Genomic DNA, 17,853 nt, shown 5'->3' on the forward strand with positions numbered 1-17,853 from the left:
CTTCCTCCTTGCCCTCCAATATTCCTGTAGAATGGCATTGAATGTATTTCACTCAAGGAGGTTGTTGAAGTTGCTGCTGCTGGTGTAGTTCTTTGACCTCAGTTCTTTGCAGGCAAGGTGTTTGCAGAAGCACAGGTTTGGCTGCTTCCAGGACTGCTTTCTGTGACACTGTGGTTAAGGATGTGGTTAGGCTGCAAGGTGGCTCAGGGGTTAGATTTTCATGACTTGTTAAAAATAAAAAATGGGTCTTTGCACTAATATTTTAGCAATGGCAGTCAGAGATGCTTGCATCCAGTTGCTCTGGGAATTGGCCTAGAGAGCTGTACAACCTATTTCCGTACAATTCTTATCAAAGCACATGATGCTCTGTTTGTGCTGCTCCCCCTGCTGGCTCTCAGTCCACCAAACCCTTGTTTCCTTTGTGTCTCCTACCACAGCTGTGAAGACCAGCAAGTCTGCGACGGGGCATGCTGACTTTCCAGGTAAAGGAGCAATTTTGGCCTCTCTAAACTTTTCCTACTAGCCAAACTTGTACTGTGTTTGTAGGGATGGGTCAGACTGCCCTTGTGAACCATACTTGTGGTTCAGCCATACAACTGAGGTTTGGGCTTTTTTGCATATTTTGCAGCAAACAGTCGCAAAACATCCTCGAATGACCCTGAATACCTGTGCAAGTGGATGGGACTGCCCTATGCAGAGTGCAGCTGGGAAGATGAAGCTCTGATAAGCAAGAAATTTCAGCACTGCATTGACAGCTTCAACAACCGTAACAACTCCAAAACAATTCCTACCCGGGACTGCAAGGTTTGCTTGCTTCTCTTCTCTTCTGTTGCTTTGTTTCTCCAGGCTGGGTGATGAAGCAAACTGTGTGAATGTGAAGTTTTGTCAGAATAAATGTCAGAGGGTATTTTCCCATCTTTCCACCAGCATTTGAATGGTTGTTTGCTGTTCTTGTACTTTAGGCAGAGATGTGAAACCCTTTTGGTTTCATTTACTCGAGGCATGGTGAGCATGGGGGACTGGAAACTTTAATCCTTGTAAAGTGCTTCTTCCTGAAGAGGTGCTGCTACAGCAATGCAGATTTTTAATATCACTTGAATAGAAAAACAGCATACCAGGGAGAAGAGGAAGTTTGCAAGATGCTGATACAGTGTGGGAGAGAGATGGAGGAGATGGGAGTGATGGAGATGGAAGAAAAAACTAGAAGGGGCCAAAACAGAAAATGGAGTTTGTTCCATCTAATAGGCATTATATACAGCTTATTGCACTCTTGTGGGGACTGAGCCCTGATCATCAGGCCTGGAGGTCAGCAGGCAAAACGTAACGATGCTGAGAGGCGTCAGAACTGTAGATACTAGAAACAGATAAGAAAATGTGGATGGACAATAACTGACAAATCAATCTACACTCATTGCTGAATCTGCAGATTTCATTGCTGAATTTTCAATCTTACCTTGTCTTTTTCTTCAGGGGGTTTATGGTGTATTGTTTTCCTCAGGTATTGAAGCAGAGACCAAGATTTGTTGCCTTGAAGAAACAGCCTTCTTATATTGGCAGTGAGAACCTGGAGCTGCGAGATTACCAGCTGGAGGGCCTCAACTGGCTTGCTCACTCATGGTGCAAGTAAGTACATACACTAAGTGATGCTCTGGTCAGCACTGTAAATGAGCTTTGTTCATTTTGGGTCTCCTAAGCTTTGTCCCAGAGAACGGGATCTGACACTCTTGTTCTCAAGTGAGGTTTTTACCCAGCCTTGAAATGATAGGAACACATTAAATCAGTACTTAGGTTTGTTCTCTTCCTTCTCAGGAACAACAGTGTGATCCTGGCTGATGAAATGGGCCTGGGGAAGACGATTCAGACAATCTCATTCCTGTCGTACCTCTTCCACCAGCACCAGCTGTACGGTCCTTTCCTGGTGGTGGTTCCTTTGTCGACTCTCACCTCGTGGCAGAGAGAGTTTGAAGTGTGGGCACCTGAGATCAACGTGGTGGTTTACATCGGTGACCTCATGAGCAGGAACATGGTGTGTAATCTGCAAAGCCTGTGGGGTTGGATGGAAGCGCTGGGTGCTAATCTGTGCAGCATGTAATGTGTGTGATGTGCTATCTGCTGGAGCAGCTGATGGAGACTGCTGAATGTCCTCTGAATTATTCAGACAGGGCAACAAAACGTGTTGTGAGCCTGGTGGTGTCAGTAGTGAGATGATGGGGTAATGTCACAACAGCAAGTTGTTCGACTTAATTTTGTTACTTGTCTGAACTTGTGTAAAAACCACGTGTGCTCTCAAACAAGCTGCTCCTTGGACGCCCTTTGCTCATCGAATGGTACATTGAACAATAGAGCTTGGACTTCATTGGAGATCCTAGCTGTAGCTACAGTAAAATGATGATCGTTAACTCTTCGATAATATTCCTTGATGGTAACATCTGTCGTTTCTCACAGATACGTGAATATGAGTGGATCCACTCTCAGTCTAAAAGGTTGAAATTCAATGCACTTATCACAACATATGAGATCCTCCTCAAAGACAAGGTGGGTAAAGGTCCAAGGGTGTTTTATTTAGATCCTCTCTTGCAAATGGGGAAGCCAGCCTCTGACTAGTGGGTTTCACCTCTTTTTCTTCTGTGGTGATGGAGAACACTTCTTTTCCTCCAGGCTGTTTTGGGAAGTATTAGCTGGGCCTTTCTAGGCGTGGATGAAGCCCATCGGTTGAAAAATGATGACTCTTTGCTGTACAAAACATTGATTGACTTCAAGTCCAACCACAGGCTGCTGATCACTGGCACTCCGCTTCAAAATTCACTCAAAGAGCTCTGGTCCCTGCTGCATTTCATCATGCCTGAGAAGTAAGTCTCCTTTTGGTGCTTCGTAAAATACCTCTGTATGTTTGTCTTGGCCACTGATTAAACTTGAGGGAGAGCAGAATGGCAGAAATCCCTGAATTAAGCTCAATGGAGTTAGACCAGCTTAAGGGGAACAAACACTGGTGAGGAAAAGTCGAGTTTAAACGACTAACACAAGGAGTATTTCTGGCAGCAAGTTGAATGAAGAAACTTAAAACATGTCTTTCAAATCTGTCTGCTGTTTTAAGTGCCATCTCTAAAAAGCTGAATTTGTTTTAAGCAATCATCTCAGCCATTTCTGAATTTCCCAATACATGGTATTTCAGCTGTTCTCACTAAATGTTTTATGGCAGTCCCTGGGAGTACTTTTCAAAGACAGCTCTGCCTAGCTGATTGTTAGCCTCTCTACATTATAACAGATGTTTTCTTAAAAACAAAACAGGTAATGTGCATTGCCAAGACAGGCATGTCCCCAAACTCATCCAGATGATGTTTGACTACAGAAGGAGCTGTCTCCCTAATTCTTGGTTGGATCACAGAAGAAGCGAAGGAAAGATCTGAGGTCTCCCTCGTGGAGAAGGACAGATATCCAAATTTCAGAGGAGTTAGAGAAATCAGCAGTCTAAAAAAGTAATCTGAGCAGTGTAAAACATAATTTTGTTGACAGAACCCTGCCTAAGGATGGGCACTGTGGAAAGTGCTGCTAGGTAAATGCTAGCAGGTGACATCAGAGTAAATACTGGGGAAACCTGGGATTTTGGGTCCTGGAAGGTTGATGTGGAACTGTGAAGCTCAAAAGTGAAATACTTGGAGGTACTTAAACCCAGAGAGCTGCTAGCTTTGCCACCAGTCCGCTCAATTAGCCAGAGAAAACTGAACTTTCTATCCTTCACTGTGCATACATCAACTTGATGGTCTCCTGTCTCATTGTGTAGTGTGAGCATATTTGATATTTCCTGCTTGGTACCACAAGACAAGATATTCTCACTCCTTTCTATTACTCATCTTTGTTGCTAGGTTTGAGTTCTGGGAGGATTTTGAAGAAGATCATGGGAAAGGTAGAGAGAATGGCTACCAGAGCCTTCACAAAGTCCTGGAGCCGTTTCTCCTACGCAGAGTGAAGAAGGATGTGGAGAAATCTTTGCCAGCCAAAGTGGAGCAGATCCTCCGTGTGGAAATGTCTGCTTTGCAGAAGCAGTATTACAAGTGAGTCATTTATTAAGTTACTGAGAGTACCAGCAGAATTGGGCGCATCTTTCTTTGTGACTTGGGAATGTGCACAGTATATATAGAACAGAGTATGCTGTGTCCTTCTGAAGGTGTCAGTGTGGCAGCCAGCACATGTAGCAGGAAGGGCTTCCCAGTAGGAATGCAAGGTAGGGTTGGGTGGTATCTCCCCCTCATGTTACCCAGCTCTGAACTACTGGATATACTTTTCTAGCATCATAGTAATTCAACTGGCCAGCTTTGTAGGGCAGGCACTGTATCTTGGCGGAGTAAAGCTCAGCACAGAATTGTGGTGCTAGGGAAGAGTGTAGACTGATGCCTGAATTAAAGTATCCCTGAATGTTTTGTATCTTGGGCTCCAGCAGGCCTGCTTTTCACTGTGGAATGATCTGATCTGTTTATTTTCCTGTCTGCAGGTGGATTTTGACAAGAAACTACAAGGCTCTTTCAAAGGGAACAAGAGGAAGCACATCTGGTTTCCTAAACATTGTGATGGAGTTGAAGAAGTGTTGCAACCACTGCTACCTTATCAAGCCTCCTGAGGAAAATGAGAGAGAGAATGGCATTGAGACCCTGCAGGTGGGCAAAGACATTGCTTATCTTTATTTTTCCTTTATTTTCTACTTCCTGCCATTCTCCCTCCGAGATAAGATCTGGTGAGGCTTTTGCTTCTGACCATGGGAAACTGTCATCACAACTGAACCACTGAATTTCCTGCCCTTCTTATGCACTGACAGCTGAACGTTGTGGCAGTTTTGAGCAAGAGGTGAATGCTGTATGAGAGCTATCTTGGGTGATTTATTGTGTGTGCGCCTTCTGCTGTCTAAGTACAGATGATCTGATTAGAGAGGTGCAGGAGAAGTATGGCACCGGAAAAAGAAACAGTTCTCTAGTGTACATAGGAGTATGGTTGGAAAGCACCAGCTGGAATGACGGTTACTTTTTCAGTCTCTGATCAGGAGCAGTGGAAAGCTAATTCTCTTGGACAAGCTGCTGACCAGGCTGCGGGACAGAGGCAACAGAGTCCTGATCTTCTCCCAGATGGTGAGGATGCTGGACATCTTGGCGGAGTACTTGACTATCAAACACTATCCTTTCCAGGTGAGAAATAGCACGTGGGCTTCACCTGAAAATTCAAGAAAATAAGGAGGGGGCCTGAGCAGTGAGAGGCACTCGGGTTCTAAGGGTGTCCCTGGGTGTCCCTAAGGGTGGCTGGATTACAGATCGCTCTTACTGAAATGCACTGAATGGAACTGGAAAGACCTTTCTTTTCAATGTGGTACTCAAGGAAGGGAACATATGGAGAGGCAGAAGCCAGCTGAGAGCGTGTGATGCCTCACTGTGTCTGATGCTTCTTGGGCATGGCACGTCTTTCTGTAGATGTTTTGCTGTCTGTAAGTGAGGATAATGTTATGTCCTTTGAGAGCTGTAGATGAAGGCTGCTCTCACAACAGTCTCAGTGGTGATGTATAAAGTGAGAGTCAAAATGATTGGTATAAACCTGCGCAATGGATTCAAACATTTATTGGTGGGTGTTAATCACTAAACAATCATCTTGTGGTTTGGATTTTGCCTAACAGAAACACTCGTATCCATGATCTATCTCTGTAGCTGAGATCAACTGATGTGCTTATGCCAAAAGCCCTCAGATGCAGATCTCCCTGCATATACCAGCACACAGTTTTGTACAGATGGCTCAACACTAAAGCTTGCTTCCCTTGCTGGCTCTCTGAAGCTATTTAGAAATGCTGATATCTGCATTTCTTTTACCTGAGGTGGCTAATGCATCCTGTGCAGCTTGTTTTCATCCAACTGATGCTGGCTTGCCATCTTTCTTGCTGTTTCTCTGGACTTCTGTCACTTCTTGAAGGTTGCTGCATGGGGCATGTTTCCAGCATATAAGATCTCAGTAAATAAAGCCACATCTCTGCAAAACACTTCCTCTGCTGTGCTCCTTCTCTGGCCTTCATCCTGTAATAAACCCTGAGGAGAGGATAGAGAATGCAGAGATCCTGGCTGGGGGCCTGTAACAGGAGCTGGAACGTCACTGCTGTGTGACTGCTGCCTGAGCATACCATCTCCTGCCCTCGCAATGCAGTGTAGCTATTTTTAATTGGTGGCTATTTTTAATGATTAAACACTACGGGCGGGGGAGGGGGCTATCGGGCTCCCAGAACTTGATTGCAACAGTTCTACGGGGCTCTTTTCCTTCTTTATTTTTAATTGTTATTGCTGTTTGGTTTTTTTTTTCCAGCGCTTAGACGGCTCAATCAAAGGGGAGATCCGAAAGCAGGCGCTGGACCACTTCAACGCTGACGGCTCTGAGGTATGGCAGATGGGTCTTCCCTGCCTCCAGAGGGGTCTGGTGGGTGGCAGGAGGGAATTAGCTCAGTTCATTTCTTCTGACAAGACACCTGGCCCTTTTTAATACAGACACAACATATTTTGCAGTCATCCATATCGCTTGTTTCAAATCTCCCACATTCAAAGAATGGGGCTGCAAGGCAGATTTCCAGATAGTGCCAAAGAGGCTGATAACAGCCAGTATCTAGCAATTCTCTCCTCATGGTCTGAGGAATGAGCCACTTGCTAAATAAATCCTCCAGTCTGAAGTTGTTTGTGGATAAGAAATGGCAGAGGCAAAAGGGAGACTTTAAGAATAGGCAGTGAAGTCTGGTGTTGGAGGTGAAAGTCTCCGGTGTAATAGGAGAGGGCATGCTGAGCCTCTTGTCTGGGCTTGCTGACTCACAGTGACTGGTGCAGGGCACTCGTATGCCACCCCCCAGCCATGGGAAATGTCCGTCCTCACTCCAGGAGCCTGTGCTCTTGTTTGGCACAGGAGATGAAGAAGGTGCTTTGTGATAGTGGGGAATGTAATAAATAAAAGTGAGAAGACAGAAGTGCGGGTGGGAGAGAAGGGAGGAGGACTGTCCATGGAAGCTGCTCCTTCCCCTCTCCTGGGGGATCTCAGATAATCCTGTTTCTGTCCTGGCACCCTGTACCTTTGGGCAGCGACTCAAACATTCCATGTTTGGAACTGATCTCACCCCCAACAGACTGCAGACAACAAAAGCACGTGTCTGTCTGCTGCCTTCGTGGGGATCTGATGTGCAGTGTGATCTGACCTTCAGAAGTGACTCCAAGGTGCCCTCACCTGACCTTCCTCACTTTGTGCCTTGGCTTTCAGCCTTTTCCTTCTCTTCGAATGAAGTACGAACACACAAGAGCCTCCCTTGGTTTCCTTGTGTGACTTTGTAGTCACCATTTCTATTTTATATCCATAGTGATAGGCTGGCTAACTTAGTTGTTGTTGTTTTTCCCTCCCCAGGACTTCTGTTTCTTACTGTCAACACGAGCTGGAGGGCTGGGAATTAATTTGGCCTCTGCTGATACTGTTGTTATCTTTGATTCGGACTGGAACCCCCAGAATGACCTTCAGGCTCAGGCTCGGGCTCACCGCATTGGACAAAAGAAGCAGGTCAGAAGAGTTGCATCGAGTCATTTTCTCTGTGGCTTCAGTGTGTGCATTTAAGAGAGCACCTACATCACCACAACTTGTGAAAACATGGTCTTTTTGCCCCCAGTCCTGGTTGCAGAGTAATGTTATCCCTAGGGAAACTCATTTAAAGGTCAGGAAGCAAAAAGCCCAACATTGCTAGATGTTTCTGTTGATGTTTAGTCCTGGCATGGTTCCAAATGAAGAACCCCATCAGTGGCATCACATTTCTTAGCCTCATGTACTCCTGTTTTTTCTTGCCCTATAAAAATTGCTAGATAGAATATCCATCTTTTCCTAGAGTTTTATTAGAGATGTGGGAAGTTTGATGCTCATTAAGATTTTTTTTCAGTAGATTTGTACTTTGCCTTTTGTACACTACAAGATATGTGTTAACCATCCTGATTTGAAGTGGTCCCCCTGAGACAAAAGAATGTGCTTGTCTTTATTCTAAAAAGGCAAATCTGTGCATGAAAGTAGCATGTCAGCAGGCGAGTCGCCTCTGAAACAACTCAAGGATGCATCACTGTGTCAGCACAGTGTGTTCAGGTCCTGGAAAACAGCTCTGTTCTTCTCTTGCCCTTCAGGTGAATATTTACCGCCTGGTCACAAAGGGTACAGTTGAGGAGGAGATCATTGAGAGGGCCAAGAAGAAAATGGTGCTGGATCATTTGGTGATCCAGCGTATGGACACCACTGGACGGACTGTTCTGGACAACAACTCTGGGCGATCCAAGTAGGTGGTTGTGTCAGGAGGCAGACACATCTGATAGAGTATGTGGTGTAACCAGCTTCACCTTCTGATATGTACTGATTTGATTGGGTATGGGGCAGAAGAAGGCTTTCACTAATAAGTAAAGGGAGCTTCCACTAATTCGCCTCACACAATCATTAATTTGGACACAGAAGATAAAGATGATCAGAAATTGAAATGCGTTACCTGTTTTTCTTTACCTCTTCCCACCAGAGATCATCCTGGTCTGAGGGAAGCTGGTGGTGGCAACATGGAACAGCGTTTTGTCAGTGACCTCAGACTCTCCCCATTTCTTCTCAAAAGATGGGGCTTGTACCCCTTGCAGTAGCTCTTCAAGCCAGAGTAGGAAAGAGATGAGGTGCCAAGGAGAAATCTTGCTCCTTGTTTTAGATGGGAAAAGCTTCAGAATGGCTTTGTGCTGTGACAAAGCTGACTTAACGGCTCTAAACCCATCTTCATTCTCTTTTCTGTTTGCAGTTCAAATCCTTTCAACAAAGAAGAGCTGACAGCTATTCTGAAGTTTGGAGCTGAAGATCTCTTTAAGGAGCTTGAAGGGGAAGAGTCAGAGCCTCAGGTAGTTTGAAATAGAAATAACATCACTGTTGGTAGTCCTCTGCAGGTCTGCACTGGGGATATATTTATGTCTGCTCACTCTTTGTACTTTCTCTGTGCACAGCAGCAAGTTGGTGAATAGGGTGCATGAGAGTCCCAGGAAGCTGAAGGAGGAGAGCTCTGCTGCTGGGATCAGGGGCTGTTGTTGGGGGTTAAATAACAGTGGTCACCAGGAGAGTCCCTGGGCTCCCTAGGATTCATGAGTTAGTTATAGCACAGCTTGAGGAAAGCTGCACTCTGTGTCTCCTCTGAGCACCTCCAGCTTCTTTCTTTTTGGGTTGTTCTCATGGAGACTCTGGAGCCAGCACAATGAAGTCAAATAGGTCACTCCCTCCTTTCTCATCACAGCAGTGCTAAGCAGTTTATTATTGAGTGCTTTGACCAGTTCTCTTAGTGGCTCAAGTAGCAGAGCTACCCCTGAGGGAGAGTTTATACATCTCACTGTTGGAAAATTTTCCCTGCTGCTTAGCCTTGATGTTCTTTTTCTTCTGTCACTGTTTTTATATGCTTTTGTACCACTTGAGATAGTTCATCCCTGCCCCTCGCTGATGACACCCTGCAGATGTTAGAACTTCATTTAGGACATATCAGCACAATCAGTATTTAGCTATTGCACCCTGTAAGTCTGTTCTCAAAGCCTTCTGTTCCTTTCTTCTCTTTGACATGCTTTCCTTTCTGACTGTTAGGAGATGGACATTGATGAAATTCTGCGTTTGGCTGAAACACGAGAGAATGAAGTGTCCACCAGTGCCACCGATGAGCTGCTGTCACAGTTCAAGGTACAGACCCTTGTAGTGGGGTGCAGGAACGTGGCTCCCCATGTCTTCCCCTAATGGTGGGGTCAGGAGCAGACAGGACAAATCGGGCCCAGAGAGAGGTACTCTGTACAGAGCAGCTTTCTGAGGGGTTGCCTGGACGTAGTAGCTGGGCAGATGTGTAGGTATTCATTTCCTTTTAAGTGGTCTTGAAGGCTGTGAATAAAATGCTGAATTTACCAAATTTGGAAACAAAAACGATAACTTAGGCTCAGCAGTACTTTTTAAACTGCACGTACTTTCTTGAGAGTTGTTAGCCCAAAGACGTGGCAAAGAACCAGGAATGTAGTGACATAAGGATCAGTTATACAGTAATTATGGAAACGTTGGCAAAACTCCCCTGGTGAAGAAGTTGAAGCTTAGCAGACAGCTCTGGGGCATTCCTGCCAGGGGAGGGAATTTATGAAAGTGTTTCTTTGCTTATAAAAGGTGGCTAACTTTGCAACCATGGAGGAGGAAGAGACAGAGCTGGACGAGCGGCCCCAAAAGGACTGGGACGATATCATCCCCGAGGAGCAGAGGAAAAAGGTGGAGGAGGAAGAAAGGCAGAAAGAACTGGAGGAAATCTACATGCTGCCTCGCATCCGGAGCTCAACGAAAAAGGTACAGCACATCTCCAAGAACTGAGGGGCTGGAGGCCAGAGCTGGCAAAGGCAGTGCTTATGGGGAAGCTTTCCTGTGCTTCTGCCCCTTCTCCAAAGCTGATTAGGGATAACCCACAAAGTCACATTGGCCTCTTGTTGGCATCAAGCATTGGACCCACGGTTTGTCATACAGTGTAGGAGCTCACACTGGATTTGGTACAGCTCATGCTGGGTAGACAGAGAAAACCTGTAGTGAGCACAGGGCAAAATAACTAAATGTATACTGCAGATCTTAATGAAGTTTGTCATTTTCAGTCCGTTTCTTTCCCTTGGGTTCTATAGCTATTCTTACCTAAATGTATCTCTTGAGGGCAAAAGAGATACTATCTTCCTAAGTTTGTATTTAGGTGATGTGATCTACCCAAATCCAACAGTCTGTGAAACTGCTGAGATATGGGACTTTGAGAGATTGTGAGCTCTTCTCCGGGATAAGATGAGGAAAAGATTTACAATGGAAGCTAGGGAAGGATAATTTGTATCGTGTGATTGCAGTAAGGCAATTGCACCTCACTTCACAGGTGTCTTGCTTTTCAAAATACTCCAGATACCAAGGAGCCTTGGGTACTGTGGCACAGAACCATGGAAAATTAATGTGTTTTAAGGTCTTATATCTTAGTAAATCAGAATGCAGTTGGGAAACTAAGCTTAGCTAGCCAGAAATGGCAAGTGTGCACAACCTTACTGGTTTGATTACATGGTCTTGTGTATCTTCAGGAATTGGTGCTGAGTTGATTCAACATAAAATAGTTCCAGTGCATGGGAGGTATGGAAAAGATTGGCACATTAGCAGTTAAACAGCCCTGCTTTCCTTCTGCTGCATACAGGCTCAAACGAATGATAGTGAATCAGATGCAGAGACTAAGAGAAGGCTTCAGAGATCGTCGGGGTCAGAAAGTGAGACTGATGATACGGATGATGAGAAGAGACCAAAGCGCCGTGGACGTCCTCGGAGCGTTCGAAAAGATACTGTGGAAGGATTTACTGATGCTGAAATCCGGAGGTCAGTGCTGAGCAATAGGGATGGTTCAGTAAACAAGTATAGAAACCTCACACAGGTGTTGAAAATGCCTAGGTAATCTAAGAGAAGCTCAGCTGTAAGCATGTCAGTGGTTTATATGAAGCTAGTTCTTTGGAACAGCTTCTGCACTGTTGTACAATTCCGTTTGCTACTGACTGATGATCTCAGTATTCACATCTGAGCAAAACAGGCTGGATTGTCTTCATTAGTGCAGTCAAACTGGTACCTTCCTAGAACCAGTCCTTGAGGCAGCTGTCCAATGTGATCTGTGGATTCTGTACTACATATGAGATTTGAAGTGCCATGAGATAGTGCTGGAGAAGCCAAGGATTCTGGCCTTCCTGACATTTTTCTGGCAGTAGTCCTGATGAGTTAAGCCTAAGTGAAAGGCAGGCTCTGTCTGGCAAAACGAGCCCCATGAGAAGCAGTGGCCCAGTCAATCAGAGCAATAGTGTATCCTCTCCTGCACTGCGTCCCAGGAGTCAGCTGGGGACTGAATTCCAAAGTATTATTTTCTTCTCATATTTTCCTCTCCTTCTCAAGCCTTTCCCTCGGGCCTTTGTCTTCTGGCTCTGCCCAGAGGTTTAGCCAAAAACAGAAAAGGGTTTGTGAGTTTTTGTTGCTTCTGTCTCTAATAAACATGTTTTTAAAATAGGAGATATTAAAACTTTTTGCACTGTGGCAGATGCCCTATATACAGCCCTGAAACCATCGAGGAGGAAAGAGGTGTTGCAATGTGACCTATAACAGCTGTTTTGGTTAAAGTGCTGTAGCTGAAAGAGGAAAAGATGGAAAAAAAGAAGGGAAAAAATAGCTCATTTAAAAATAATCTGTTAGTTGAAGCCATTGAGTCTACTTCCAGCACAGAACACTGTTCAGTTGCAGCAACAGTGTCTGACTCTTGCCTTGAAGGTGCCATTAGCAATGGCAGTGATTCTCACAATAAAAAGTAAGAAATAAACATAAATAGTAATTCTTGTCTGCAAGGCTGTGTGATGGATTGCACCACATTTGGCTGTTCTGCAAGAGGTTGTTACACTTACAGCCTGAGCTTTAAAATTACTAATGACATTGATTTAATGCCTCTTGAATCCTTGGAAATTGAAGTTAATAATTACCCATACGGTGAGAGCTAATGCTTTCTTCTATTTTTTTCTTTTACACTACAGTTGTCTCTCCTCTTTTTTGTCATCTGTCAAACATCTGACATTCATAACAACGTTCTGTTCTTCTCCAGCTGAGGTCACAGAACTCTTTGTGGGGGTTAATGGATTACGCTCCCCAGTCCTGAGTGATGCTTAGCTAATCAGTGTGGAATGTGAGCTTGATAATACGACAGGCTGTAATTAATATATCCAAACATATTTGTGATATTGGACACATGTTTTATGGCAGTTGTTTTAGTTCCTTTTTTTTTTTTTTTTTTTGTTCTTTTCTTAGGTTTATCAAGGCTTACAAGAAGTTTGGACTGCCTCTTGAGCGGTAAGTCTCAGCCTGGCCTTTCTCCAAAGGGTTATCGTGGGGGAAATGTTGTGTTTCTGAGCACTGCCATACACGTAAGTGTTTGTCAGCCTCACCTGACAGCACAGAGCCCAACAAGTTTGCTGTCATGTGCTTCAAACGCTGTCACATGGTCTCTCATGTCTCAGTTGGTGGGCACTGATGAATGCTGCCCAAAGAGCAGCTGGAGCACTAGTGCTGCTGGCAGAATCTGGCCCTCGGGGCATTTCCATCCTGCTTTGAAAGAAGCAGGAGCAGCTGTCTGAACAGCAGATGTAACCTAAAACACTTGTCAAGTTTCTCCATACATGTTACAAGGGCTGCTGCAAAAGTAATGCTTCTATTTTACGATGTTGGCCACTGATGTCAGAGGCACGTCTTGGTGATAGGGCAGTAGAGGTTGAACTTTCCTATGAATTGGATTATTATTATGAATAATAATAATAATAATGAATTGCATTATTATGTGGGAACTGCGTACAGAGCTTAGTACTGGCTTCATTGCAGTGGAAATGATGGTGGCAATGTTGGAATATCACAGAGTTTGTGCAAAGTGGGTACTGTGAATGCTCACACAGAATGGACACTATATGCAAGGTTGCCAGGACCTACTGAATCAATACGAGGCTGAAGGTGACAGTTTACTGGATCACATTGCTACTGGGTACAAGATGTGGTGTCACCACTATGGGCTGGAGTTAAAACAGCAGTCCATGGTGTGTTCACATGCAAATTCTCCATCGAATAAAAATTTCAAGACAAGGCCTCAGTGGATAAAGGGATGTGCAGTGTCTTTTGGGATAGGAAAAGGGGTGATCCTTCTGGATTTCCTGGAATCCAGACAAACCATCAGCTCTGACCACTACTTTGCAGTGCTGACTAAGTTGAAGGCTCAAAATTCCTGAGTCAGGCCAGAGAAGAAGACAAGGATAACACCAGGCCTCATGCCAGTTTGGTGATATTTGAGCACGTTGCCAATCTTGGCTAGACTGTCCTACCACACCCACTGTATAGTCTGGATTTGGCACCTTCTGACTTCCATCTGTATGGGCTGATGAAAGATGGACTGCATGGCAACGTTCTCCTAGCAATTACAGCTGTGAAACTGTGGGTCCCCTCCACTGGTGCAGATCTTTTCAAGCATGACATGCAAGCTCTTTTTCTTTGCTGGCAAAAATGCATAGCTAACGGTAATGACAGTGCTGAAGAACAGTGTTTTGTAGCTGAGAATTTGCAATATCAAATGGTGTTACTGTGCTCTTTGTACCTGTTGTTGTTTCAATGGAAATAAATAGGAGGCATTACTTTCAGAGCAAGCTATGTAAATTCAAGATTGAATGCGGAGCATTTTTCTCTTATCTGTCTCCCTCTTGAAGGGATGTAGGGAAAGAGATTGCCCTCAACTCTGGGTCTGCACAGCCCCAGTGCTGTGCCCCAGCATGAATAAGGAGCCGTGTGCATGTGGTGGGTCTGCTAAGCTGGCACCCTTACTGAGGTCTTGGAGCCAGAGCAGGAATCCCTGCGTGTGTTGTCTGAGAAATGACTGTTTTTCCAGCTGGTTGTACTCTTTGGTTGTGAAACGCAAGGTTTGTATGGGCCTTGATGTTATGAAATTCAGCCAGGCAAAAGAGTCAGCAGATGGCAGCTTTTGACCACCAAATGGAGCTAAGGCAGCACTGAGAAGGGGGGCATGAAGCATAATCACACAATCAGTGTGCTGGTTGTGCCACAGATAGACAGTTCTCACCTTTGCTTTAACACTAAAGAAGATGAAGGACTGGGTCTGTTACGCTACATCTACACTGTATTGCAGTTGTCAGAACTGAAAAAAGGACTAAAACCTGTGCCAGCCCCACTCATGAAGGTTTCATGCCTTCATACACACAGAGCATTTATTGACAATCAAAAGCTCAGGGACACATTTGCTCAGGGAGCGACTGGCATAAGAAATGCTACATAAAATATAAAACTTGTAATTTGTTTTTCCCCCTTCCCAGGCTGGAGTGCATTGCCCGGGATGCTGAGCTGGTGGATAAGTCTGTGGCTGATCTGAAGCGTTTAGGGGAACTCATCCACAACAGCTGTGTGTCAGCAATGCAGGAATATGAGGAGCAGCTGAAAGAAAACCCAGGTGAAAGTAAGTGAGAGCATTGCTGCAGTTAGAATGTTTTTTGTTGATAAGCTGATGAGAAGCCATTCTCTTGCTGCCATGCCACATTGCAGCTTCTTAAATCATCCCATTTCCACCAGGCAGCTGTTGCCAGCAGAGATGCACAGGGGTTTGGAGATGCAGGGCTGGATTTTCCACAAGGTCTCTGCTGCTTCTGATGTATAAAACTTCTGAAGCAACACTCCAGCCTACTTAGATGTATTTTTAAGGTGAGGGATGCTTTAGTTGCAGATCTAAGTGAATTGATAATGATAACTTATACAGGGAACCTACGTTGGCAGATTTTGTTTAAAGAAATTGTGAGTAAGGTGTTGATCTCTGTGTCTGTCTAGGCACTGTTTTTTTTCCACACAAAAACATCCATTCCTAGTTGCTGTCTTTTGTTACTAAGCAGGGAAAGGACCTGGGAAAAGAAGAGGTCCTACCATCAAGATCTCTGGTGTCCAAGTGAATGTGAAATCCATCATCCAGCATGAAGAGGAGTTTGAAATGCTGCATAAATCCATCCCTGCAGACCCAGAGGAAAGGAAGAAGTGAGTTTGAAGGGCTAAATGGGCAACACAGAAAGAAGCTCGGGGAATCTGGATTTTGTGGTGGAAAGAAACTAGCCTAGATATGTGAATTTGCTTTAGCCCTGCAGCATTAAAAGTAGCTCATGTTTGCAATGCCTTCAGGTACCGCTTGACGTGCCGTGTCAAAGCTGCCCATTTTGATGTAGACTGGGGAGTGGAGGAAGATTCTCGCTTGTTAGTGGGAATTTATGAGCATGGTTATGGAAACTGGGAACTAATTAAAACAGATCCGGAATTGAAGCTATCTGATAAGGTAGGTGGTTTTGCATGTTGCTTATATTGGGTCCATTACAGTCTTCATAGAGAACACATTTGATTTAGTCCAGAAACAGATGTTTGTTTGTAGCCATTCCAAAAATAATAATAAATAATAACAAGGAAAACAGCAACCTCTGTGGAATGCTGCATGCTTGATGGAAAGCAGAGTTGTCTGATTTGATTGGCAGTAAATCTTCTTTGAACAGTCCCATATGTGCCATGCTGAAATGATGCAGGAAGAAAATAGTAATGCTGACATATGTGGTTCCATGCACAGCATAGAGGGTGCTTTGCATAATTGTGACTTGATATTTCCTCAAATGTCTCACGAGGAGCTGAGTTTGAATTTCTGTTTGGAAGTTATTTTTCACAATTTTACACTGCTTATGTCAGGAGTGGTCTATGTTAGCTTTGAGGGTATAGTTCCAGGAGTGGCTGCAACAGCAAAGCCAGCTGGAAAGCCTCTATTTAGTTCCTCTGTTCCTCGGTCATTCCCATGAGAGTTCTTTATAAGGGTCACATTGAAATGATCCTGGTTACAAATAAGCAGCCATCCCTTCTGTCAGTACCGTGGAAGGAGTGTGCACTGCAGCACTGGAACACGGGGACACTGCATCAGCTTGGCTGCCAATATGCTTCATTGCCATGACATCCCCTCTAGTGCTTTTAGCAAAGATCAGACTGTTGTTGAGATCCTTCCTATGTGAAGTTTCAGAAAAGGAATTTTACAATTTCCTGAGACACACCATCCAATTTCCAACAAAATAAGAAAGCAACCTTAGCTGGTAAGTTGAAATACGTCCTCCACAAAGCAGTACCTTGCAGCCTTGTTTTCCAATAAAAGTTCTGTGTTTGCACATTGCTGTACCAATGTCTGAGGCCACCAGAGAGGACAAGGCTGTTCTGACAAGGCTGTCACAAGCAAACCTGGTGAATCAAAGTGAGTGGACTCAGTACTGCAATGCAAGTACTTACATTTTGCAGGGCTTTTTTTTTTTTTCTTTGCGCATCCAAGATTGTAGAGAATCTAGAGAGCTGCCTTGGGATCCTTTTAGCTGCAAAATGCCCCAGGGAGAGATTCTTGCTTGGTGCTTTGCTTGTGGATAGACAGGGGGAATCTGTGTGAAGTCCTTCAGGTTGGTGGAAATGCTTGAGCCTTGTCATTCCCCCTAGAAGGTGCAGCATCTCCAGCCATTTGCTGCACCTGAAAGGAGTTCTGCCAGTGTGTAGTTCTTTTGCCAAGGTTTGATATGTACACGTAAATTTATATATTTTTTCTTCTTTATCAAAGATTCTACCTGTTGAGACAGATAAGAAACCTCAGGGAAAACAGCTCCAGACCCGAGTTGATTATCTACTGAAACTGCTGAAGAAGGATCTGGAGAAGAAAGAAAACATGAAAGATGGGGAAGAGGTGAGACACAGCTGCTTGGCTCAGGGCTTTTCAGGACAAGGGGTTGGTTGCTAGTAGGAGTCAAGACAGCTTGTGTGGCTAGGTCACTGAGTTTGTCCTACATGAAAGAATATTGACTTGTCTGCTGTCTGATTGCTTTGTGGTGCTGAAGTGATAATAGGTGGGGGACAAGTAATTAGTTATTGCACTTACCAAGGGACTGCAGTATGACACTCTAATTCCAGAAAATTTTCAACTTTTGTCACTTAGAAAAAAAAACCTCTGCAAGTTGAGTGTGCACACCACTGAGGGAGAGCAGGATGCCTCATGCCCTGTTTAGTAAGCTATTTCTGAGAAGTGATGGAATAAACAAGTCCGTATGCTGAAAACTCCATTAATTCTCAGCAAGGGGCACTTCAGGCTATTCAAACAGAGCACAAATTGTCCTAGAAAAAAAATATATATATATATATATACACATATATATATATATTTTTAAATATATTTTGCTTTCCTTTTTTCCCATGTGGAAGTTGCATCATGATATG

General features: G+C 44.4%; 1 protein-coding gene across 17 annotated transcripts in view; it reads left to right on the forward strand.

Annotated features, from left to right (window-relative positions):
• The window catches only part of CHD2 (chromodomain helicase DNA binding protein 2), a 110,183-nt gene that overhangs the window by 83,002 nt on the left and 9,328 nt on the right, over positions 1–17,853 (forward strand). For 16 of the 17 annotated variants that reach the window (XM_090149051.1, XM_090149053.1, XM_090149040.1 and 13 more), the window contains 21 exons: positions 438–482; positions 629–804; positions 1,499–1,623; positions 1,810–2,026; positions 2,446–2,535; positions 2,659–2,849; positions 3,864–4,052; positions 4,490–4,652; positions 5,022–5,174; positions 6,328–6,399; positions 7,402–7,551; positions 8,157–8,305; positions 8,801–8,897; positions 9,622–9,714; positions 10,180–10,353; positions 11,219–11,394; positions 12,853–12,894; positions 14,910–15,049; positions 15,474–15,615; positions 15,757–15,907; positions 17,204–17,326. In XM_090149051.1, coding sequence (XP_090005177.1) covers positions 438–482; positions 629–804; positions 1,499–1,623; positions 1,810–2,026; positions 2,446–2,535; positions 2,659–2,849; positions 3,864–4,052; positions 4,490–4,652; positions 5,022–5,174; positions 6,328–6,399; positions 7,402–7,551; positions 8,157–8,305; positions 8,801–8,897; positions 9,622–9,714; positions 10,180–10,353; positions 11,219–11,394; positions 12,853–12,894; positions 14,910–15,049; positions 15,474–15,615; positions 15,757–15,907; positions 17,204–17,326 — 2,858 coding nt within the window. The remainder of the gene's footprint in view (positions 1–437; positions 483–628; positions 805–1,498; positions 1,624–1,809; positions 2,027–2,445; positions 2,536–2,658; positions 2,850–3,863; positions 4,053–4,489; positions 4,653–5,021; positions 5,175–6,327; positions 6,400–7,401; positions 7,552–8,156; positions 8,306–8,800; positions 8,898–9,621; positions 9,715–10,179; positions 10,354–11,218; positions 11,395–12,852; positions 12,895–14,909; positions 15,050–15,473; positions 15,616–15,756; positions 15,908–17,203; positions 17,327–17,853) is intronic. The other variant, XM_090149054.1, reaches the window with a different exon arrangement.

Source organism: Phasianus colchicus, chromosome 12 (genome assembly GCF_987193195.1).
Source record: "Phasianus colchicus chromosome 12, bPhaCol1.hap1.1, whole genome shotgun sequence".
NCBI classification, from domain to species: domain Eukaryota; kingdom Metazoa; phylum Chordata; class Aves; order Galliformes; family Phasianidae; genus Phasianus; species Phasianus colchicus.